The sequence below is a fragment of the Cydia pomonella genome, chromosome 9 (genome assembly GCF_033807575.1).
Source record: "Cydia pomonella isolate Wapato2018A chromosome 9, ilCydPomo1, whole genome shotgun sequence".
Lineage (NCBI taxonomy): Eukaryota > Metazoa > Arthropoda > Insecta > Lepidoptera > Tortricidae > Cydia > Cydia pomonella.
The window spans coordinates 2,547,229-2,570,866 of NC_084711.1; the positions used below are offsets into that span (position 1 = coordinate 2,547,229).

The window sequence follows — 23,638 nt, forward strand, 5'->3', positions numbered from 1 at the left end:
ATAACCAAATCGGTTCCTGGCCACTATCTGCAGTCAAAGGTCACTGGAGTGCATCACTATTGGTATCAGTGCTGTGTGTCCCGTCGCCATGGGCAGACGTCTGCTGTTATGTCTGCTCCTGGTTGTTTCTGTCAAGTGTCGGACCATCTATGTTGAGGATGCCAGGCCTACGGAGGAAGAGGTCAGTGTTTCTTATCAGTTAGGTAACCGTATTTACTTTAGCCCCAATTATAAATGAGAACATCGTATGTAAAGAAAAATGTGTGTAAATATAGTGAGTATTGATAATTTATCAATTACATTGATGATATTATTTGAGTCATATCCTTTTGCATTTGCTTTTATGAATAAGCTCAGTCAGCTTTCCATTATCATTGAATATAAGTATAACAAAGCAGAGCGTATTTTAAGAACCAAAGGTTAATAGAAGTAAATAACACTTTTACCTGTTTAATGACACTAACATTGATTCCTATATAAATAAATAGGTACCTATATAAATAATCATAGTAGCAAACTAATCTTAAAAATGAGCAAGGAAACTAGTTAGCCAACTGTATAATCTTACTTTCCCGACGCCTTCCCGGTAATGGTCACAAACTATTAGGTATTATTAATTGTAGGTGTCGTTCATGAAGCGATACGGCTACCTGCCAGAAGTAGCCGAAGGATCAACATCTTTGGACTTCTCTTATACGCCGCTGTCCATCACCGAGGCGGTGCGGCGACTGCAGGCGTTCGCTGGCCTCACGCCCAGCGGAGTCATCGACAGTGACACGAAACAAGTAAGTACCTAAGTATTGGGTAGAAATCTGCAACTATGTGACTCGGAATTAATAACTTTCACATTTATACTTCAGTAAGTAGCGGACTCTAGTGCTGTACGATGTACGATCCCAGGTCCTCCTCATCTTACGTTTTCAATTACGACCAGCCTTGGATTATGTAAATTTCCTTATGATGCCTCCCTTCACTCTAAAATGCTACCGATCGAAGCCATTAATACTGGTTTAACAGTCTCACAAGCCTGCAGAACTTTCGGTCGTCAGTAACGAGCTTTGAGCGATCAGATTCTAATCGCAAATTGATAAAACTGTTGTATTTTTAGTTGTTCAAGAAAAAGCGGTGTGGTGTCAAAGACATCATTACCACATCGTCCAGGTCCAGACGATACGTCACACGCGAAGCATGGACTAAAAAAGATATCACGTACAGGTAACCAAAATCTATAATTTTCACATCAGCAGCTCGAACAAGCCTACTTTCGTCACTCCAGGGAGTGCATGAGACAAAGCTTTCGTCATAATGATGATGCCTTTTATTCATGAATGTAAATAAATGTGGTTAACTTTACTTGATGTAATGATGTTGATTTTTTTTAACCTTTAATATGTTCTCACTACTGAGATGAAAAGTTGTATATGTCACACGAGAGCAAAAATTATTTTACATCTCGTGTCTCTGAGTCCCTCGCTACGCTCCAGATTCTAACTTAGAATCACTCGATCTAAATTAACACTCGCGAGAAAAAACAACTTTCATCTCTTGTTGGACAAATAACTATATTCGACGGCAATGAACTGACGAACTTAAATTGCCTTTGATTGCTTATTGGGGACCCAGCAGGGCTGTTCAGCAGTTTAAATTCTTGGAGAAATGTGGGTCCAAATGTTCCGTACGCAGGTATCAACTCTTGGGCACAAAGGGTAATGCAAAGTTCCTTTTTCTTTGTTTTCAAGGGTACTTAACGGCTCCAGAACGTTGGAGAAGCATCGCGTGGAGGGACAGATGGCAGCCGCGCTGGCTGTATGGGCGCCGCACGCGGGGCTCACTTTTACTCGCCTAGACTCGGGAAAGGCCGACATTGAGGTCTCTTTCGTCACCTTGGACCACGGAGACGGGTGAGCCCAATGTTTTGTAAAGTAGAGCTGATAGCTAAGACTCCGTATTTCATTTAACAAATACAAATGTTACAGGTCTCCATTCGACGGGCCAGGGCAGGTAGTGGCACACGCCTTCTGCCCTCCGCTCGGTGATTTGCATTTTGACGATGACGAGGTACTACTTATTTTTAAGTAACTCAATTTTGTTTTTCTTAAGTAAACTTTTTCGGAAGAGTGTGACAGGAGTTTGAGGGATCTCTAAGTAAAGTACACTTCTAGCTCTGGTGAAAACTTTTGAACCTCTTAACAGGCGATAATGTTGCAGCTAATACAAAAGCTTTTCATGTCTGTAGGTCTGGAGCGAGTACCCCGCCGACGACGAGGAAAATGAGGAATCGACGGACTTCTTCGCCGCGGCCGTCCACGAGATCGGGCACGCGCTCGGCCTGGCGCACTCAGACGTGAGGGAGTCGGTCATGTACCCGTACTACCGGGCGCGGGTGCAGAGCCTGTACGAAGATGATATTTTGGGCATGCGGGCGCTGTATAGTTAGTATGCTTAAGTATAACTTCATGCATTTTCGAGTGTTTTACAACCCTGAAATCCAAACCCAATTCAATGTACCAATTCCCTCTAGCCTGAGTTTGTGAGTATTGTCATATTGTGATCACATGCATACATCTAAGTAGGTACATTATTGCAACTCATTTCTTTTCAACGCGCATAGGAATCCGTATTGTATATTGCATCCAATTGCTCTTATTACCTACAGTGAAAGATCAGCAAGCCGCGACCTCCGCCCTCACCGTACAAACAGAGAACCCGATGGCGCCGCGGTTCTCCCTCGACCCTGGCGTTACTGATGAGGAGGACGTACCCGATCTGTGCTACACCAACTTCGACACTATTCAGGTGTTGCAGGGAAAGATCTATGTTTTCGAAGAGGAGGTAAAACATTAACCTAACCTAACTTATAGCTCGCCCAGACGCGTAGGATGTCGACAATGTGATGTGAGCGAGACAGCACTACGCACGTACCTATATAGCGAAGTCCCACTTTCACAACGGAGCCGCGTGCAGATCCGCATTCAATGCATATACATACAGCCGTAAGTTCCGATGGGCGGGATGGGGCCTATTGCTTATAATTATATAGCCTTTGACCGTTTGGGCAGAAAGGGTGAATACCAATACGAACTGGATGACGCAGCCAGTGAAGGTTCCAAAAAAGGTTGATCGATTCGATGACAGGGTCAAGATAGCAGGGAACCGAACAGTGAGGATTAAACACTTCGTTAAGGCTAAGTACAAGAAAACTGAATGGCAGTTTTTTTTTTCGTAAAATGTAATTGGTAGCGGACATTATATTTCAATCCACCAAGTAATTGAAAACTATGACATATATCAATGAAATTTCGAATATCGATCGTCCGAGATAGTCCGAGCCAAAGAGCATATAATCACTACGTTTTAAGAGACGGGACTTCCATACTAGCGAGTGGAATCCCTTTGTTTCGCAAATCATTACCAAAATGTACGAGAAAGAACTGTCAAAGAACCATAGTACCAACATAAGCAATTTAAATAGTGTAGTACGCTACACGCTTGCGTTTCTTATGTCCGAGCGTTTAGTAGCAAATGTACAAACTCGTGTCAAACACTAATAAATATGTAAACTATGTTGCCTTAGGTTAGGGCCTGTAAGGCAAGTGTACACGCTCGTAGGGGCCTTATACGATAAAAATGAATCTTTGACTATCTCCAAACTGGAGCTAATTAGAATACCGGTTTCTTTGAGAAAATTACGTATTTTAAGCTCAGAAATACACCCTTGAAATTAACGGACTTTATAAAAAACACCGGAAGCAGTATACATAACCGCTCTTTGTGTCAAGAATGTCATGTTTTTCTATAAACGTTGGCGATTATGGTCTAATAAAGGACCAAAACCACATTTTCTAAAAATTATGTTAATTAGTCCACAATTAAAAAACGTTGTTCACAGTGGATGTGGGTGCTCAGCGAGCGCAAGGAGATAGATCCGGGGTACCCGAAGCGCTTTCACGACGTGTTCATTGGCTTGCCAGAACACGTCGACGTCGTTAGGACCATTTACGAGAAACGAAATGGAAACATCGTCATATTCAAAGGTTAGTTTAACAATCTGTGTCCTACTTTTTCCAAAGCATTTAAGAGCCCTTAATCCTTGGAGCGTTCTCCGATTTCACGAAATAACGCTCGATAGATGGCGTTGGCGCTCGGTACGCGAGCGCCGGCAACGCGACGCGCGTGTCAATGCAGACTAGAATAATCTTGATAGTTTTCAATATATTTATTTTCAAGCAACATTAATTTTAGTGTCATATGATATCATATGGGAACTCTTTATTTTATTGTATATGCACAATAGTTTTTTTTTTTATGTACACTACTACTAAGTGTACAGACTACAGAGTGTACTATAACCCTTGCTCTTTATTCTGTCTCTTTCACACCAATGGAAAATGAAGAAGTTACTAAATGACTGCAGGTATAAATAAAGTATATTAGTGCGATAGAGAGACAGATAGTGTTTCGTTGTCGTATCGTAAACGATTGGCATGTTGGCCACACACTTGCTTAGTGCCTAGCCAAAATACCAATCGTTTGCGTATATTAGTGCGATAGAGAGAGAGTAGTGTTTCGTTGTCGTATCGTAAACGATTGGCATGTTGGCTACGCACCCATGATACCTAGCCAAGAAGCCAATCGATTGCGCATATTAGTGCGATAGAGAGACAGATAGTGTTTCCTTGTCGTATCGTAAACGTTTGGCATGTTGGCTACGTACCCATGCTGCCCAGCCAAGATGCCAATCGTTTGTGCATATTACTCGATTATATCATTATAACTCCATCGAGTTTGGGCTCAATAGATTTACCCTGATGAGCACCATCAATCTAGATGAAGTCCAGGGTGTCATGATGGAGTCAGGAGTAGGTCACTAGAACTCCTAATCTACTCATTATAATTCCATCGTATTCGAGCTCAATAGATTTGCCCTGACGAGTACCATCGATCTAAATGAAGTCCAGGGTCTCATGATGGAGTCAGGAGTTGGTCACCAGAACTCCTAATCTACTCATCATAATTCCATCGTGTTTGGGCTCAAAAGATTTGCCCTGACGAGTACCATCGATCTAGATCAAGTCCAGGGTCTCATGATGGAGTCAGGAGTTGGTCACCATAATTCCTAATCTACTCATCATAACTCCATCGTGTTTGGGCTCAATAGATTTGCCCTCACGAGCACCATCAATCTAGATGATGTTCAGGGTCTCATGATGGAGTCAGGAGTTGGTCACTAGAACTCCTAATCTACTCATTATAATTCCATCGTGTTTGGGCTCAAAAGATTTGCCCTGACGAGTACCATCGATCTAGATGAAGTCCAGGGTCTCATGATGGAGTCAGGAGTTGGTCACCAGAACTCCTAATCTACTCATTATAATTCCATCGTGTTTGGGCTCAAAAGATTTGCCCTGACGAGTACCATCAATCTAGATGAAGTCCAGGGTCTCATGATGGAGTCAGGAGTTGGTCACCATAATTCCTAATCTACTCATCATAACTCCATCGTGTTTGGGCTCAATAGATTTGCCCTCACGAGCACCATCAATCTAGATGATGTTCAGGGTCTCATGATGGAGTCAGGAGTTGGTCACTAGAACTCCTAATCTACTCATTATAATTCCATCGTGTTTGGGCTCAAAAGATTTGCCCTGACGAGTACCATCGATCTAGATGAAGTCCAGGGTCTCATGATGGAGTCAGGAGTTGGTCACCATAATTCCTAATCTACTCATCATAACTCCATCGTGTTTGGGCTCAATAGATTTGCCCTCACGAGCACCATCAATCTAGATGATGTTCAGGGTCTCATGATGGAGTCAGGAGTTGGTCACTAGAACTCCTAATCTACTCATTATAATTCCATCGTGTTTGGGCTCAAAAGATTTGCCCTGACGAGTACCATCGATCTAGATGAAGTCCAGGGTCTCATGATGGAGTCAGGAGTTGGTCACCAGAACTCGTAATCTATTTATCATAACTCCATCGTGTTTGGGCTCAATAGATTTACTCCGACAAGCACCATCAAATTACCATTATGATGAATAGATTAGGAGTTCTGGTGAACAACTACTGAGTCCATCATGAGACCCTCGACTTAATCTAGATTGATGGTACTCGTCAGGGCAAATCTTTTGAGCCCAAACACGATGGAGTTATGATGAATAGACTAGGAGTTCTGGTGATCAACTCCTGAGTCCATCATGAGACCCTGGACCTGATCTAGATTGATGGTGCTCGTCAGGGCAACTCTATTGAGCCCATACACGATGGAGTTATGATGAGTAGATTAGGAGTTCTGGTGACCAACTCCTGACTCCATCATGAGACCCTGGACCTCATCTAGATCGATGGTGCTCGTCAGGGCAAATCTTTTGAGCCCAAACACGTTGGAATTATAATGAGTAGATTAGGAGTTCTAGTGACCAACTCCTGACTCCATCATGAGACCCTGGACTTTATCTAGATTGATGATGCTCGTCAGGGCAAATCTATTGAGCCCAAACACGATGAGGTTATGATGAGTAGTTTAGGAGTTCTGGTGACCAACTCCTGACTCCATCATGAGACCCTGGACCTCATCTAGATCGATGGTGTTCGTCAGGGCAAATCTATTGAGCCCAAACACGATGGAGTTATGATGAGTAGATTAGGAGTTCTGGTGACCAACTCCTGACTCCATCATGAGACCCTGGACCACATCTAGATCGATGGTGCTCATCAGGGCAAATCTTTTGAGCCCAAACACGTTGGAATTATAATGAGTAGATTAGGAGTTCTAGTGACCAACTCCTGACTCCATCATGAGACCCTGGACTTTATCTAGATTGATGATGCTCGTCAGGGCGAATCTATTGAGCCCGAACACGATGAGGTTATGATGAGTAGATTAGGAGTTCTGGTGACCAACTCCTGACTCCATCATGAGACCCTGGGCCTCATCTAGATCGATGGTGTTCATCAGGGCAAATCTATTGAGCCCAAACACGATGGAGTTATGATGAGTAGATTAGGAGTTCTGGTAACCAGCTCCTGACTCCATCATGAGACCCTGGACCTCATCTAGATTGATGGTGCTCGTCAGGGCAACTCTATTGAACCCAAACACGATGGAGTTATGATGAGTAGATTAGGAGTTCTGGTGACCAGCTCCTGACTCCATCATGAGACCCTGGACCTCATCTAGATTGAAGGTGCTCGTCAGGGCAACTCTATTGAGCCCAAACACGATGGAGTTATGATGAGTAGAGTAGGAGTTCTGGTGACCAACTCCTGACTCCATCATGAGACCCTGGACCTCATCTAGATCGATGATGCTCATCAGGGCAAATCTTTTGAGCCCAAACACGTTGGAATTATAATGAGTAGATTAGGAGTTCTAGTGACCAACTCCTGACTCCATCATGAGACCCTGGACCTCATCTAGATTGATGGTGTTCGTCAGGGCAAATCTTTTGAGCCCAAACACGATGGGATTATAATAAGTAGATTAGGAGTTCTGGTGACCAACTCCTGACTCCATCATGAGAACTTGGACTTCATCCGGGTCATAAATAATAATGCAAACCCTAACGTAATTTCAAGTGAAAATGCGTTTTTCAGAAAATCGCAGCCAAATAACACTAGACCTTACTCATAGTGTTGTGTTCCTGCCGGTGAGTAAGGTTGCCAGAGCTCAACGAGGGGAGGGAGGGGGTTAGGGTCGGCAACGCGCATGTAACTCCTCTGGAGTTGCAGGCGTACATATGCGGGCCGTATGCTTGTTTGCCACCGACTTAGTATTAAAAAAAAAGTAACACTGAAAATCCATCAATAAGCGAGTCTGTTAGGCATACTGTAAACAATGAACTTTTATTAAGATTTTCTAATCGCAGTATATAGCACTTCTCGGAACTCCGTAGCTGATTACGATCGCAACGAATGCCTGACAATCGAGCACAGGTCCGTCCTCTAAGCGCGCTCCGCGCGGACTGAGAGCGGGGCGTCGCTGCTGCGTGATTTATACGTGTTTTAAAAAAATATAAATTTACGGCAATGTAGGTCCCATAGTTACGATTTTTTTTTTATAGGTTAACATAAAGTTACAGTTTGCTATAATATTATTTTTAAAGCAAAATATGCGTACAATTTGCGGAAATAAAATATAATAAAACCCTGTTTTCGCCAAAAAAATGAAGAAAACTCGGAAGGTATTTTATCAGTTTTTTCAAATGAATCTTCGATTGTTAATCATTCCAGCCCCTCGTACGAGATATGTTGAATCAAATTGTAGTCATTCATGTACCAAATGATTCTTGTTTATAGCAAAATTGAGAACCGAAACGCCACATCTCACTGCAAAATTTGGAAAAGACTCCCAAAAAACCTCATTAAAAAAGAGGTTTAAAAGAGAAAATGAAAATTTGAACTGTTGGAGCCCCTAGTTTAGGAAACGATTATTTAAGTACGTTATCAGTTTTTGAATAAATACTAATAGTTACGTCGTAATCTTGAATGAAAAAGGAAGCATTTTACAAAATACGCTCGTCTGTAGGAATAAGGACTCTTAATTGTTAATTATAACAGAATGTTCATATAAACTGCCGTCTTTTTAATATAAACTGGCAACATTACTAGGTAGGTGTAGATTAATCCCCAAAGCGTCCAGTGTTGCCACTTGTCAATTTAATGATATTGGCTAAATTTGTACTCTGTGTTTATGGTGTTACGGATGCAAATAACGTATACTAATTAACAATGAAAAAGAGGCATTAACAACAATAATAGGGGCTACATGACAGCCTGTGCCTTAATTTACTTACATGTTATTTGCACGCAGCGCTTGTCGCTGGAGCAAAGTAATGACGCGAGCTATTTGAACGCAAGCGTATGCATAAGTTTGATACACCAGCTAATTGAGTGTGCTTATACAAGTAACCGGAGCAAGTAGTGCAAAGCTGCTATTGCAAGTAGCATGCACAAATTAGGTACTACATAGTTACTAAGCTATAAGCGCCGAGTGCAACTATCCATTGACATAAAATTACACCAAAAGTATGCAACGATTTGCTAGCATACGGAGCGCAATGCAAGTGTTATTTATACATCATAATTTCATAATAGTTTGACGTTTAAAATAACACTTGCAGTGCGTGTGCTATCAAGATCGTTGGAGACTTATCTTGGTTTGACTCTATCAAACCTTACAGACAAGCAGTACTGGGAGTTCGGCCCCAACTTCAGCCTGATCAAGCGCGGCCGGCTCCGGGACTACCGCCTGCCCGGGCGCCTGCGGGAGCTGACTACGGTCTTCCTGTCCAACTACAACAATAAGACGTACCTTATAGACTCTGAGCGTTTTTGGCGGTTCAATGAGGATACATGGACTATGGATAAAGGGTAAATGTCTCGCAACCTCTCCACTCCCAGCACAATGAGACAAGTTTTCTTTATAGGACGTCGATGGCAAACAAGCATGCGGCCCGCCTGATGGTAAGCAGTCTCCGTAGCCTATGTACGCCTGCAACTCCAGAGGAGTTACATGTGCATTGCCGACCCTAACGCCCTAACACTCCGCACTCTCGTTGAGCTCTGGCAAACTTACTCACCGGCAGGAACACAACACTATAAGTAGGGTCTAGTGTTATTTGGCTGCAGTTTTCTGTAGAGGTACTTCCCCAGTTGGGCTCTGCTCTAGATCTGAACTGACATCTGCTGTGCTGACCACTAAGCGAGATGACTTTCACAATGCCCATACGTCTCTTTTGGACGTAATTTAAGGACGTACCCGGGTCCTTAAGCCGGGTTAAGGGTCGGGTCGGTTAAATTTGATTTTTCATACAATTTGTATGAAATTGGATTAAGAAACTTTCTGCCCCAGCAACGGCCATTCCTAAGTCTCAAACTCCTAATGGCCTACCTTCATTGAAGACTTCCATGAGCCGTAACGTAACGTATTTGTCATTTCAACAGGTACCCTAAAAGCATGTCAGCATGGAGGGACCTCCCGTACCCTGTGGATTCCGCTATTATTTGGAAGGGAAGTAAGTAGTCCTCCACTATTACAGACATTATATTGAAATTGTGATTAGAGTGGGAACTTTTGCTCCAAGTCTGCACTAGGTACTTTATTAAACCCTCTCGGAGGGCTAACTATATGGCCTGTGACTGCGGTCAGGCAAGTCTAATATTAAGATTCGAATTGCAATGTCAATTTTCAAGCTAAAATGGAGACAGCGTAGTATGGAGGTTGTTTTTCTTCTTTACTAAGCTTTACAATACAGCATTTCTTGGAGTAGAAAATAGTCGGCGTCTCGCCACCATTTGAATAGTTCCCTGTAATCTGTTTATTTACAGATACATACTTCTTCCGCGGCCCCCGCTTTTGGCGCTTCGACAACGCTCAGATCCGCGCGCACCCCTACTACCCGCTGTTCACGGCTCAGATCTGGTTCCCGTGCCAGCCCACGCCTGACATGGAGCGGTACACCAAGAACGAAGACTAAATATATCGCCTGACATATCAATCCATTAGTGCACCTTATGTCGTTGGAATAAGGTGTACAAAATAGTTAACTGCGATAACAATTTGTTTCGCCGTGTTATTCCCACTAGTATTTTAAAAAAAAATGTTTTTTTTTTTCATTAGTTACCAGTGGTAAAAGGTGGGAAAAAAATCCCACTAGTTACGAACGTTTATGCGCGTATTATACCGACATCCCGCTCGCACGTCGTCAAAGCGACGTACGAATCTGATCTAGTGTGCTAAGCGCCAGAGTTCTAAAAATTTGTCTGGAAGGAAATGGAGTAGTATAATAGGGTTAAAATATAGATCTACTGTTTAACTGAAGTGGAAGTGATAGTTATGAATTTATCATGGTCAGCTACGGACTAGTTGAAGGTTTGGCATATATTATTATACTCTGGGTTTGACTGCATGAAGCTCATTTATATTGATTAAAAATGTCAATACAGGCTGGTTATTTAGTCACCTACAATAATTTACTGGCTAAATATATAGGTCATACTGAGCATCTTTTACTATGGAACCCATCCCGAAATCGCGCAATAAAAATTTACTCTCCCATAATGTCAAGGTCAGACAGCCAAACTATAACTAATTTTAGTCCTATAGTAAAATTTGCTCAGTATGACCTCTATATTCACGCCGTCAATTACTGCAGGTCACTAAATAAAAACACTATATATAAACTACTTTTAATTCCAAAAGTTAGTATTTACTAGAAAATCACCGCGCAACTTTACCAAATATTTGAGATTAGCAACGAACTAGAATCCGATGCATAACTGGTGGGCCTGAAGAAGGAAATAGAGTTAAAATAATAATAAATATATCAATAAAAATATATCACTTTATTAAAAGAGTACAATCACATAGGTATAAATGTAAAATAACATCAACTGATTGAATACGTCTCATGCGGAATGTGCAGCCTCGCATCGTGGTAAACAAACAATTTGTGATATTGTATTAAATTAATACTGTTTGAGTAATATCATTCAATTGTCTGTAATTAACTAGTTTTATTGTTCTATTACCATAGATAAGAAAAGCTTAGGATATACTCGTTAATGTCGTCATCAAATACATTAATTTACGAAAGAAACCATATACTTATTAGTTTATTTGACTTGGTCAAATTTCACCAACATATTTAGATATTATATTGTATAAACATATTTGATGCAGACCACAGAAGTTTCACAAAAATAAGTGGTGAGGCTCGACATTTAATCATAATATATAAAGTTTGCGACAACGATATTATTATTTATTAGTAAAATTTGTTCTCACTAGTGGAATAAATCCAAACTATTGTCCAGACATCTCAGGTTTTGAAAAGTGCCAGTCACATAAGAAAGATACATACCACCTAGTTTTTTTAAGGTAGAATCTTCTTAGTTACACTAGACAAATTGATAAATTCATTTCATAATATATAATTGTGCAAGTTTTCTAACTACAATAAACTTTCCATTTAAATTTTGCTACAGGGTGTATTCTAAGCGTTTTGAGCGCTCAACATTCAAAACTCCACCCTAAATCTTTTAGAAGACTTTATTCGTAATGTTTTTAATTAGTAATTAGACGTAAATCATACGATCATTCGAGCGTCGATAAGATTAATAATATCATTCGCGATATCTTTCCCATGTAAGTATTGAAATGTTACATAGTAAAGTCCTTTTCTTTATGACAGGTATTGTAGTAGCAAGTATTTTAAGTAGCGCAGTCCAAACCGGCAACCCTGTTCAACAAATAATAATTTTAACACTTTCACAGTCCGGAGCTCTTGGACATGAGACCTTGGCCCGGAAACCGGTTTTTCCAAACCGTTATCATATACTTGGCGCAAAACCTTTTAATTTCGTTCGTAAAACCGTTTATTTGTAAACCGGTTTATAGGATATTTCCATAAAGTTCTTGTCAGATTAACCGCTTTAGAACAATAAAAACCGGTTACTTCCTATGTGCGTGTCTTTGTTTACGCGGCTCACCACCAGACCGGCCGGCCGTCACGTCGCTCGTCAAATAAACCGGTTTATTTAGGTTACAATAAAGTTCATAAAACGTTCGCGTTCTTATGAGAGTTCAGAGTAAAAACAAAATAAACCGGTATTTACAGCTATTTTTAAAACCGGTTCCACGCCTTGCCACATATTTGTTCATCGTGTGAGACGTATAGATTTTATATATAAAATTTCACAAAAAAACTGTGCTAAATAGACCCAAATACAAAACATTCCATCACAATACTTATGTTACAACATTGTTTTGATGTTAGAATCCAGCGTAAGCTAGTCAAATATAACCTAAAGCCAAATTTCTGCGCTAGCAAATCCCAATCTTTATTTGAACGTAGATTAACACATTCAGTGCCAGCAAGGCGCTAGGCGGGTGTCTGTTCGTAGGCGCTGTCGCTACATACGGGTTTTCCCATGTTATCACTGTTATCAGCTACGCTTCTAGCGCTGGCACTAAATGTGTTAACGGAAATGATCGAATCCTGTTGAAATTCTATTTCGTTTGACATTGAAACGAACTTCAAATTTAAAACTGAATAGCTATCACGGATCGTCTCATATCTCTTCCGCGTCGCATTGAGATATTTGGGGCCCATACACAGATTTAGTATCAAATTTGCCTTTTTTATTTCCGAGTAGTAAAACAAGCATTACAATTTTGGTTAACTACTGCTAATTTGTGGACAATCGCAAACGATATAAGTCACTTCAGGGAACTAAGCTCCAGAATACATAACTTTCGGGAATAGAAGAGACAACTTTTATTTCTCATCGATCGTGTGCGTGTGTTTGACCCATTTGCGACACGGAGTTGTTAAAGTGAGTGTGAATATAATGTTGAGTGTGATGTATATCGGTATTGGTCGTGTGTGTGTGTCATCCGTCCCTGTCGGCGAGGCGGCGGTCCCGCTCTAGCTGCAGCAGGAGGCGGGGTTGGGGTCCCTGCCGGAGCGCTTGGTGATGTTGAGGCGGGTGAACTCCTCGGCCACGGTGGGGTGGATGCCCACCGTGTTCATCAGCTGCTCCATTGTGATGCCGCATCTGGAAGTTCATCAATACACGTATTTAGATTGGTAAACCGGCATAGTACTATTGGTCATGCTTCAATAGGCGGGTCCACACAGAGCGTGCATACGCGCGAAGCAATTTCCTCGTGCACAAAACGGCCAATGTAGACGTGCCTCGGCCGAGGCAGAGCGTATGTTTCCCTCGGGCGAGCGCGACCTTGGCCGAGCCGCTCGGTGTCGGTGGTCCGGCGGCTCAAAGACGCCTCAGTCGGTTGCCGCGCGCTGGTCGGGACGTGTTTGTTTGGTGCGCGTGGTTATTTTGCTCCGTACATCAAATTGGAAAATTTGAATAAAGACCAATGAATATCATTTTACGTATCAAATACATGATATGGGATGCTTGAGATCCCGATATACGAATAGGGGAATTAGAGAGGATTGATGTTTAATGTGATTGTAAATTTAATAAATAGACGGAGATTGGTGTACGAGTCTTCCATCGCTAAATACTCGTATCGCTGCGTGCGAAACTCCATTTCCCTGAAAATGCTAGACTTACTTGATAGCGGCCGCGAAGCCCTGGATGACCTCCCCGGCGACGGGCCCCACGAAGTGCAGGCCCAGGATGCGCTGCGGCGCGGCGCGCAGCGCCACGGCCTTCAGGTAGCAGTTGCGGATGTTGCGCTGCGGGATGAAGAACTCCGTGGGCTTGTAGAACGCGTGGTACACCTCGATGTTGTCGGCGCCGTGTCTGCGGAGGAATACAATGTTTTTTAGAGAACAGACGTTATAGATTCAAATTATGCCTATATCATTACTACAACTCCCATTTCCCTTCTAATGTTTATAAATGCGAAATTAATCGCGAAAATAGTCAAAGGTAAAGGACAGTCGGTTCCGTCTCCGTCGTGTATGTCGCGCTTACCTCTGTAAGGCTGCCTCCTCACTGAGCCCAACGCAGCCATACTCCAAAGGCGTGAAGACCGTGGTGGCCACGTTCTCGTAGTCCATGTGCTGCGCGCCGCCGGCGAGCACCCGGCGCGCCAGCAGGCGGCCGGCGTGGATGGCGACGGGCGTGAGCTCGGGCCGGCCCTCCAGCACGTCGCCCACCGCGTAGATGTGCGGGACGTTGGTTTGTTCGTGCTCGGCTATGATCTTGCCGTTTTGCGATAACGACTGGACAAGGAGATAAAGATTAGCATCGTTAATGTATTAGAATAAACAGAGGTATACACTTTATTCAAAAGATTTGGCGAACACGCTACTGTGGCGTAAACGGTTTGTGAAAAAATAGTTAACTGTAATGTAGCGCACGTATTGTGCGAGCGGATTGCAAACGAAACTACAAATCTAGACGCAACTTCATGCAATTGTTTATTTTCTACCGATAAAAAATAGTTCAAATAAGTAACGTCTAAAACATTTGTTTTATTAAGTATTGGTAAGTTACTAGTACATACTGTGATCCCAGCGGCTTCTAGGTTGAGCTGTTTGGTGAGCGCGTAGCGACCAGTGGCCAGCAGAACCGTATCGAAAACATCTTCGCCCCTGAAACGCAACAAATTATAATTACAATTTCATCTATATTTGCAATAAGTATTAAGAATGGTCAGTTGTTTATATAATTGAATCTTCACTTCCATACGTGTATTTAATGCCCTACCTAATTATATTAAAATGTTAGATCGTAATAAATTTAAGATTCAATTAAAACGGTTTCTTACAGAAAAGGTATTTTATAGTTTAAACGAGTTTTTCGAAGCGATGGAAGAAAAGGGCCATATGTGTTAGATACTAAGAATATATGTTATAATGTATATAGTTGTTATCTATTTTTAAGACTATAAATTGTACGCTCGAAACGAGCAACTGTTGATACATCCTTTATATTTTATGTACACAGTTTACAATAAATAAACTACTTACTTACTTAGAATCACCAACAATTCAGTGAAGAAAATAACGTGATGTATTTAGCTTTACTGTTTTTTTATCTGTTGCGATATACTCTTGTTTAGTCAACCAACCACCGACAAAGGGATGGTTCTATGGTGGAACGCGACCCCTCTTTGTTCTAACTCTACCACCAGCCATCTGCTGATCGAAGGTTTGTGTATGATACTTACTCTTGTTTAGTCTCAGTGTTGACCCAGCGCGCCTTCAGCTGCCCATTCTCGAGCTTCTCCACCGACAGAGGGATGGTCCTGTGATGGAACGTAACTCCTCGCTGCTCCATCTCGGCGACCACCATGCCGGCCATCTGCTGGTCGAAGCCGCGGAGGGGCACGGAGCGCACGAGCACGGTGGCCGAGTAGCCGAGCGAGTTGAGGAAGCCGGCGCACTCGAGGCCGATGTCTGTTTGGTTGGTTAAGGAACTTGCTTCCAAGGTAGTTGATGTAACACGAATACATTAGACATATTCTAGAGAGCCTTTAAACAATTTAAAGTTAATCTAAATAACGTATAACTGTACGTACAAGAGTGTGGATATAACATAGATATAGTCATATTAAGTGAAATAAATGTGAAACAGTTAGAATTACCAATATATAAAATAGAAGGATATGATACTTTTTCATATACCAGAGAAACAAGGAGAGGGGGAGGACTATTGCTGTTCGTCAAAAACGATTTGCGTGCCGAAACTAAACACACTCAGATAAACGCAGCTGAAATACTACACTGCCAAGTTAATATCAAGTCAGAAAGGATACATGTTATCGCTATATATAGACCGCCAAGTTCCAATAGATATATATTTATAGAAGACCTGAAAAAACTCATCGACACGATACCTAAAAATCAAGACATTATATTAGCCGGAGATATCAACATCAACATTCTCGAGCCGAGCAGCATTACGGAAAGTTACAAAAACACCCTGTGTGAACGCGGCCTGCAGTGCGTCATCAATGAGTGTACTAGAGAGGAGGTAAAAGATGGATCGTTATCAGCGACATGTATTGACCATATATGGGTGCGAAGTCGAAAATGCGCAGATGGACATATTTTTACGTGCAGACTATCTGACCACTACCTAGTCGGCGTTAGGTTGAAGACTTCTGCGATTAATGTGTCAAATCAAAATAGCACGCGATGTGTTTTGAATAATAAATTAATTAAGTGTGAGCTCGATAAAATAGACTGGGAAGAGATGTTTCTATTCGATTGTCCATTGTTATTATACGAACATATGTTGTTTATATTTCGTTATCAGAGTGTCTCGCCTCAAGAGATAGAAAAAATAATAGACCAGCTAAAACCGAGAAAATCACCAGGTTACGATGAGATTCGAGTGACGGACCTGCAATACGTGAAAAGTAAAATTAGCCCTGTTTTGGCTAAGTTTGTGAATATGTGTTTGCGGAGGGGGGTATATCCTGATATTTTGAAAAGGGCTATTATTCGACCAATATTTAAACAAGGCAGCCACTTAGATTATTCCAACTATAGACCAATTGCTGTACTATCTGTCATAAATAAAATAGTTGAAAAAGTGATTGTGACTAAAATTAGTATGTTTTTGGAAAATAATAATATCTTGTCTAACGTACAACACGGCTTTAGAAGTATGCGCAGTACCGCAACCGCTTTAGCGCAGTTTGCAGATGACATAAACGACAAATTAAATAAAAAAATGCTAGTAGGTATATTGTTTATAGACTTCAAAAAAGCCTTTGACACTTTGGACCATAAATTACTGTTAAGAGCCATGTCAGAATGTGGGATCCGTGGTCCAACGAGTCAATGGTTCCGTAGTTATTTATCAAACCGAACACTACGAACAAAGGTCAACGGTTGTACTGGGGAGGAGGCGCCCGTTAGGTACGGAGTGCCGACTGGGTCTGTGTATGGCCCGGTCGGGTACATCATGCACGTGAACAGCATTAGCAACGTCGTGGAGCACTGCTCCACCTACATGTACGCGGACGACACGTGCTTGGTGTACGCCGACTGGGACATCGCGCGACTGCAGGCCAGGATACAGTCAGACTATAACAACCTATTAAAATGGTCCCACGATAACGGCATTCTGTTAAACTCAACCAAAACTAAGTGTATGTTGGTCAAGTCTCCTTATATGAAAACACAAGTGGAACTTATCCATATTATCGGTCACTCATACGACTGTCTACATAATGACATGGCTTTGTGTAACTGTAATAGTCTGGAGTCTGTGCACACCTATAAGTATCTTGGTCTTAATATAGATAGTCGATTTAACTGGCAACCTCATGTAGACGCAGTTTGTAATAAACTGAGGTCCATCTTATGTAAGTTCAATAACATAAAACGCTTCACTGATAAGACGACCCTGTATACTTTGTATCATGCATTAGCCGATTCAGTTTTTAGCTATGGGCTCATAGTATACGGTGGGACATTCAAAACACAAATAGGCAGAATACTCAATCTCCAACTTAGATTAATTAAAACCTTAGTTCATAACAAAATTAAAAAGAAATGTAATAAACAATATGACACACTTTTTAAAAAATGTAATATACTACCGGTGCAGGAAAAGTTTAAATTTCTTCTAGCGGTCAACCAATATAACTGTTTAAAGTTCAAAACATCCAAAGTGTACCCTCGTTCCCTTAGAACCTTATCGTTAACGCGCAAAAAATATGTTGAACCACGGGCCAATAACTACTACGGTAAACGGACGAGGCATTACCTAATACCGAGAATTTATAATATAATCCCATCTGAAGACGACTGTAATAGCCTATTGTCCTTTAAAAATAAACTAAAAATATTTTTATTAGACAATTACACAAAGACAGGTTAAAGTGTGTGGCAACCTGTCTTCCGTTTTTAAAATAACTAATTTGAGTCGCAACACTTGCAACAGAGATAACTGATACTAGTTCCTATTGCCTATATTTCCTTAGCATAAACATATTATATTATAACATAGTATAGTACTAGATATAAGATTGTATGTTGAGTATTTTCTCTGATACAAATATTTCATCAGTGTCACAGTTCTCTGACCAGTTTTGAACCTTGTTGCGATTAGATAAGGCCCAAGGACTGGTCAGGTAAGTGTGTTGCTGTTAGTACCTTACACAGTAGATTAAGGAAGAATGTTGAGTGCTACCGTTCGCCAACAAACTGTCAAGCAGTTTGGCGAAAAAATATGTAAAAGGAATTATTCTGTGTATTTCTTATAGTGTATTTAAATAAAAAATAAAAAAACGTTAAAATTAATTTTATTTTTTGCCTGTACAAAATTATTCATATTATATAGAGCAACTAGAATTTAGTACTTTATATAGATATACCCGTATTTAGTAAAATTTTTGACGTTCACTAGTTTTTGAGTTTATCGCAAACACGCAAACAGACAGACGCGGCAGACCCGTGGCGGAAGCCGGGCGGGTCGTTAGTATGTTATATATATATAAACCTAAAACCAACAATTTTCTACCAAAATCTACATAAGATAAGCATTCCATCACATTCCAACGTAAACTACTAATATTAACAGAAACATAATAATCAGAATACCACGCAATGGTGTGCCCCCTACAATGCCCTATATCTTATGAAAGTGTCCAAAGGGACTCTATGTGTTGGCTTTGGCTCCGCGCATGCCTCTCAAATGTCCGGAACACCATTCTTCCGTGATGGGTAAAGACATGCCAAAAAAGTATACAATTATTTATGAGTGTGCTATAATACAGTGTAAATTCTATATAGCCACACTCACGGGACGATTTTTGATGCTATAGAGTTTTCGTTATATGGAGAGAAATTAATACTAACGTAAACCAAATATAGCCAACAAATGTCAACGTTATCGTCGAGTGAATCGTTATATCGAGTGACTTTATATGGAGTTTACAACTTAATTGTAGAATTCGTAGTCATATAACAAATCGTATCCGCGTAGTTTAAGCAAGTCATTCATCGATCATTCTGACCTGTCATCAAGTGAGTCATACGAGCACTTATTTTTTTATGATACAGGAGGCAAACGAGCAGACGGATCACCTGATGGACCTATGAAAACAATTACTACAAGGAAAACCAAAATCAATTATTTGCAATAATTATAAGATACCTATAAATATGCAATTAAATAGTATGGTTTCTTGACAGTTAGCAAAAATCAAAGAAGTATTATAACATTTTTGGTTTTTCGACTGGAAACTCCAAAAACATAATTATGATATTAGGCTTTCATATGAGATGCATACTAATTATTTTAAACTCTTTACTCACTGGGACTTTCCGATTCTGTCAGGCAATTCCAACAGTTAATTTAAAAGGTAAATTATGCCACTTTAGTAATTTATTATCGGCATACTGCTGTTCATTTACCTTAAAGCAACACACATCATAGTCAAGAATGAAAGTGAAATGAAACAGATAATAGTGATAGTCATATTAATTTATGTTTTATTTATAACTATTTTCATACTTCGAGTCTGGCTACGCTAAGTTTGCAATTAAATTATTAAGTATTCTAGATAAATGAAAACGTTTCGTAATATAAATTCGTATAAATTAGTGTAAAATAATTATATAAATGAATCTAAATCTACCGTAAAGTCACAAGGTAGAAAAAATAAAAAGGATACATCCAGCGCCAATAACCAGCGTCTTTCCGGGCGGATGCGACAGGCTGAAGATGTCGTCAGAGCTGATGCAGTACTCCAAGCCGCCGGGCATGTCGGGGTAGTGCGGCCGCCCGCCCACCGCGATCACGATGTTGCGCGCCGTCAGCTCCTTCTTCGTGCCGTTCTTTAGTGTTGCTATTAGCGTGTGCGGGTCCTTGGAAGTTAATAGTCAAAGGTCAGATTCAGTGAAGGCCTCCCAAAAAAAAATTAAATCCTTAGTCGCTCATTCAATAGCTCAAACAAGTCACTTTTTCAGATTTGAAGAGACAGATTTACACGCAAATAGTGAGAGAGGAGAGAGGACCGATAGAGCAGTTAAATAATTATAATAAGTACGGAGTTTGGTAAAAAGGTACCAGCGACGAGTGAAATTGATGTCAACTAACAAGCTTCATTTAGGTTTAAATAAGCACGCGCCGATTACATTCAGGCTTGGGGCTCGTCACCCAAATGACTTGATGTTGGTACCTGGAATTCGGCGAGACCATTGATGTATTCGACCTTCGGGATGGTGTACGACTAAAAACAATCGCATCCTTAAATATAGGAACTCTTACCACAGTTACACTTACTATTTGCTACGGTATGGAACGACTATCTGGGGTAATGAGAAATGAAGTCAGTTTTGCTACTATGCCACTAGAGAATTGTCCTAACTGAATATACCAATGATAAATAGTTTTATGATTACCTTTGATTCTCCCCCCATTTATTTACCCCATCTCCTCGCGAAAGTCGACCCCTGTTACCGTTAGTAGACTTAAGCCGCCTTTCCATTTCCAGTGCCATACCAGTGGAGCGGAGAAGAAATGTTGATTACAACACGTCTCCTATAATCCCGCTGTTGATTCCCACACGTCTACTCTAATCTCCGCTTTAAATAGTGGAAAGGCAGCCTTAAAGTGGCTAGTGGTCTTGCTCTGTAACCTCGGTGATGTCTATGAGAGGGGCCCTACTTGCGCGTTGCGGTGCATCGCGTCGTCATAAAAAAAATTGATGTAAAATCAACGCGACGCGGCGCACTAATGGGACCGGGCCCTATCCTGTTCAGACTGCGCAAATTCTAGCCTATTTATTATTATAGTGTTAATAAGACCAACCTTGAACTCTCCAAGTCCATTGATGTACTCGATCTTCTTATCGCGCAAGTCTACCCTAGTGACCCAGTTGACGGACTTGATGTGGTTCTGGACGGACTCTGTGAGGGCGCTCCAGTCAATTTTGATGGCGTTCACATCTGGGACTTGCCAGCCGTATGACACCGCTTCCTGAAATTGTTGAATGTTTAACTTTAATTCTGTTGGTTAATGTATTCCTAGTACCCCGCGATACAGGCCAAGCCTAGTGCGGAGTCCCCTACTACATACTGTAATTTGTATTATTTTTATTTTTTTTTATTTTTTTTGGAAATAAAGATTTATTGTATGTATTTATAATAAATATATTTATATCAGGAGTCGACTAAACTCAGACCAAGCTTGGCAGCGATTTTTATAGTCCAGCCTGTGCAAGTGTTAAGTAAATGTCATAATTTCATGGAAATTTCACGTTTAAAATAACACTTGCACTGTTTGGCTGTCAAAATGGCTGGTAACTTATCATGGTCTGACCCTTTTAGTAACTTACTCGTTATTATTCGACTAAGTACTGTAAAATGTGCCTACTTTGCTCCTTACTGGGTAATTGTGCTCCAACAGTTTTTATATATGAAAACTATATCATACCTCATTTAAGTGTTACACCGTGATAGTAGTAATGATCTACTTTAAATCCACATATATATCAACATACCCGCCACAATATAATAGTTATAAACCAAAATTATATTTTGAATTTTGGAGCAAAGTAGGCACATTTTACGATAACTAGAGGGGCCCACTGATTACCAGTTCGCCGGACGGTATCGGCCTATCGGTTATCCGCAAGAGCTGACAATCGCGAAGTACTGATAATCACTGGGCCCCTTAAGGCATGTACAAAAATCGTCATCAAATCTCACTAGGAAGACTATGGATTACCAACATAAAAATAAATTGTACGCCTTGACAAATCCGCCAGTCAAATGGATTTGACAACGATTTACGTAAATAAATGTCATTTAACACTTATAATAGCCCCATTATGCTCAATATTTGACCTTATATTGTATGTATAGATTATTTGGATTAGCTGTAAAGCCTGTAGATTCCCGGTTAGCCAACAAAGAGTTGCAGTTATCTCCGAGAATATTGAGGATAAGTCTATTCTACCAGAAAGCTGTGTCCCTGTTAATTATTTACGATGTTTATGTACAAGTTTATTAGAAGTAATAGATTGTCAAATAATGATGCGATACATTTCTGATAATAAAAGCAACACGTTTAATAGTCATATGGACTTTATCATCGCTCGCAATAAGTTTTTACACATCGTTAGAATTGTCGCCACAAAATAAATGAAACATATCAGCAGAGTATGCTTTATGACTGTCAGTAGAGTATGGCAACAAGGAAACTATTAGAAACAATAGTTACATCATTTACATTAATAGAATAGGCAACGCAAATTTCAGCTAGAACATTGACATATTCTAATGCTTCTAATAATATGCGGGATCTTCGTTCACAGATTTTACTGCCGCATGTACGATATCAAACCATCTTGGATTTTTAATATCATTTAATATAAATCATCTAGGTACTAAAAATACAATAATAAATTTCAATAGGATTCCTCAAAAGCGCCAAATAAAAATAGAATTCCACGTCTGATTTATTTAAATAATAAGTACAAGTTCAGTATACAAAAAGATTTTTAACTCTTCCGGAAGTCCCATGGAAATTAACTTTTCTTTAAATAACAAACTATAAGGGTTCCGTTTTTGCCAATTTGGCTACGGAACCTTAAAATTACACTTTAATAGTAGACTACAATATTGTCATTTATATTTATAGCTTCATTCCATTAAGTTAATGTGCGTTTAATTGCCGCGATTATATTTGTTAGAGGGTAAACAAATAAAATAATGATATACAATTTGTACGGTGTGAAATAGCTCTTAACTCAAAGACGGCTTCACTCTAATTTAAAAGTAGAGTATGTGGAATATGTTTTCCAAAAGCCTAGTGGAATTTTCCGTTAATATGTATAATGCCAGAAGTTCTGATTATAATCCAGAACACAGGTAATTGCAATAACATGTCAAAAACAATACATAGAAACAAAATTTAAAATTGCAATTAATCTAAATACACATACAAAAATAAAAGAAAGACTGACATGGGATTTAAGCGTTTATAACTGTACAAGTATAATGCTGTATACGAAGTATTACATAACACACAACATAACTAACATAAGATACTACACTGATACACGTCACAGAAAACGTCGGTCCGTCGCACAGTCGCGTCTGAAAATATTGATACGAAAAATGTGCCAAAAATATGTATACACTACCTTAATATATGGGCAATAAAGTCGTGTATGCATATTTTTGGCACT

The 23,638-nt window shown here is 40.3% G+C and overlaps 2 protein-coding genes across 9 annotated transcripts in view; one reads left to right on the top strand and one right to left on the bottom strand.

Annotated features, from left to right (window-relative positions):
* Window positions 1–69: 69 nt before the first annotated feature.
* LOC133521090 (matrix metalloproteinase-17-like) lies at window positions 70–11,508 on the top strand. Its single transcript, XM_061855847.1, has 11 exons — window positions 70–181; window positions 624–785; window positions 1,109–1,215; window positions 1,740–1,901; window positions 1,977–2,058; window positions 2,237–2,432; window positions 2,657–2,832; window positions 3,890–4,034; window positions 9,183–9,372; window positions 9,946–10,016; window positions 10,330–11,508. The coding sequence occupies exons 1-11, from the start codon at window positions 89–91 to the stop codon at window positions 10,476–10,478; spliced, it is 1,533 nt and encodes a 510-aa protein (XP_061711831.1). The 5' UTR covers window positions 70–88; the 3' UTR covers window positions 10,479–11,508.
* The window catches only part of LOC133521088 (thioredoxin reductase 1, mitochondrial), a 48,723-nt gene continuing 36,412 nt past the window's right edge, over window positions 11,328–23,638 (bottom strand). For all 8 annotated transcript variants that reach the window (XM_061855839.1, XM_061855841.1, XM_061855840.1 and 5 more), the window contains 7 exons: window positions 21,256–21,423; window positions 20,117–20,309; window positions 15,653–15,881; window positions 14,987–15,074; window positions 14,452–14,702; window positions 14,086–14,277; window positions 11,328–13,560 (listed from right to left, as the gene is read on the bottom strand). In XM_061855839.1, the coding sequence (XP_061711823.1) occupies window positions 13,431–13,560; window positions 14,086–14,277; window positions 14,452–14,702; window positions 14,987–15,074; window positions 15,653–15,881; window positions 20,117–20,309; window positions 21,256–21,423 (1,251 nt within the window). In that variant the 3' untranslated portion in view covers window positions 11,328–13,430. The remainder of the gene's footprint in view (window positions 13,561–14,085; window positions 14,278–14,451; window positions 14,703–14,986; window positions 15,075–15,652; window positions 15,882–20,116; window positions 20,310–21,255; window positions 21,424–23,638) is intronic.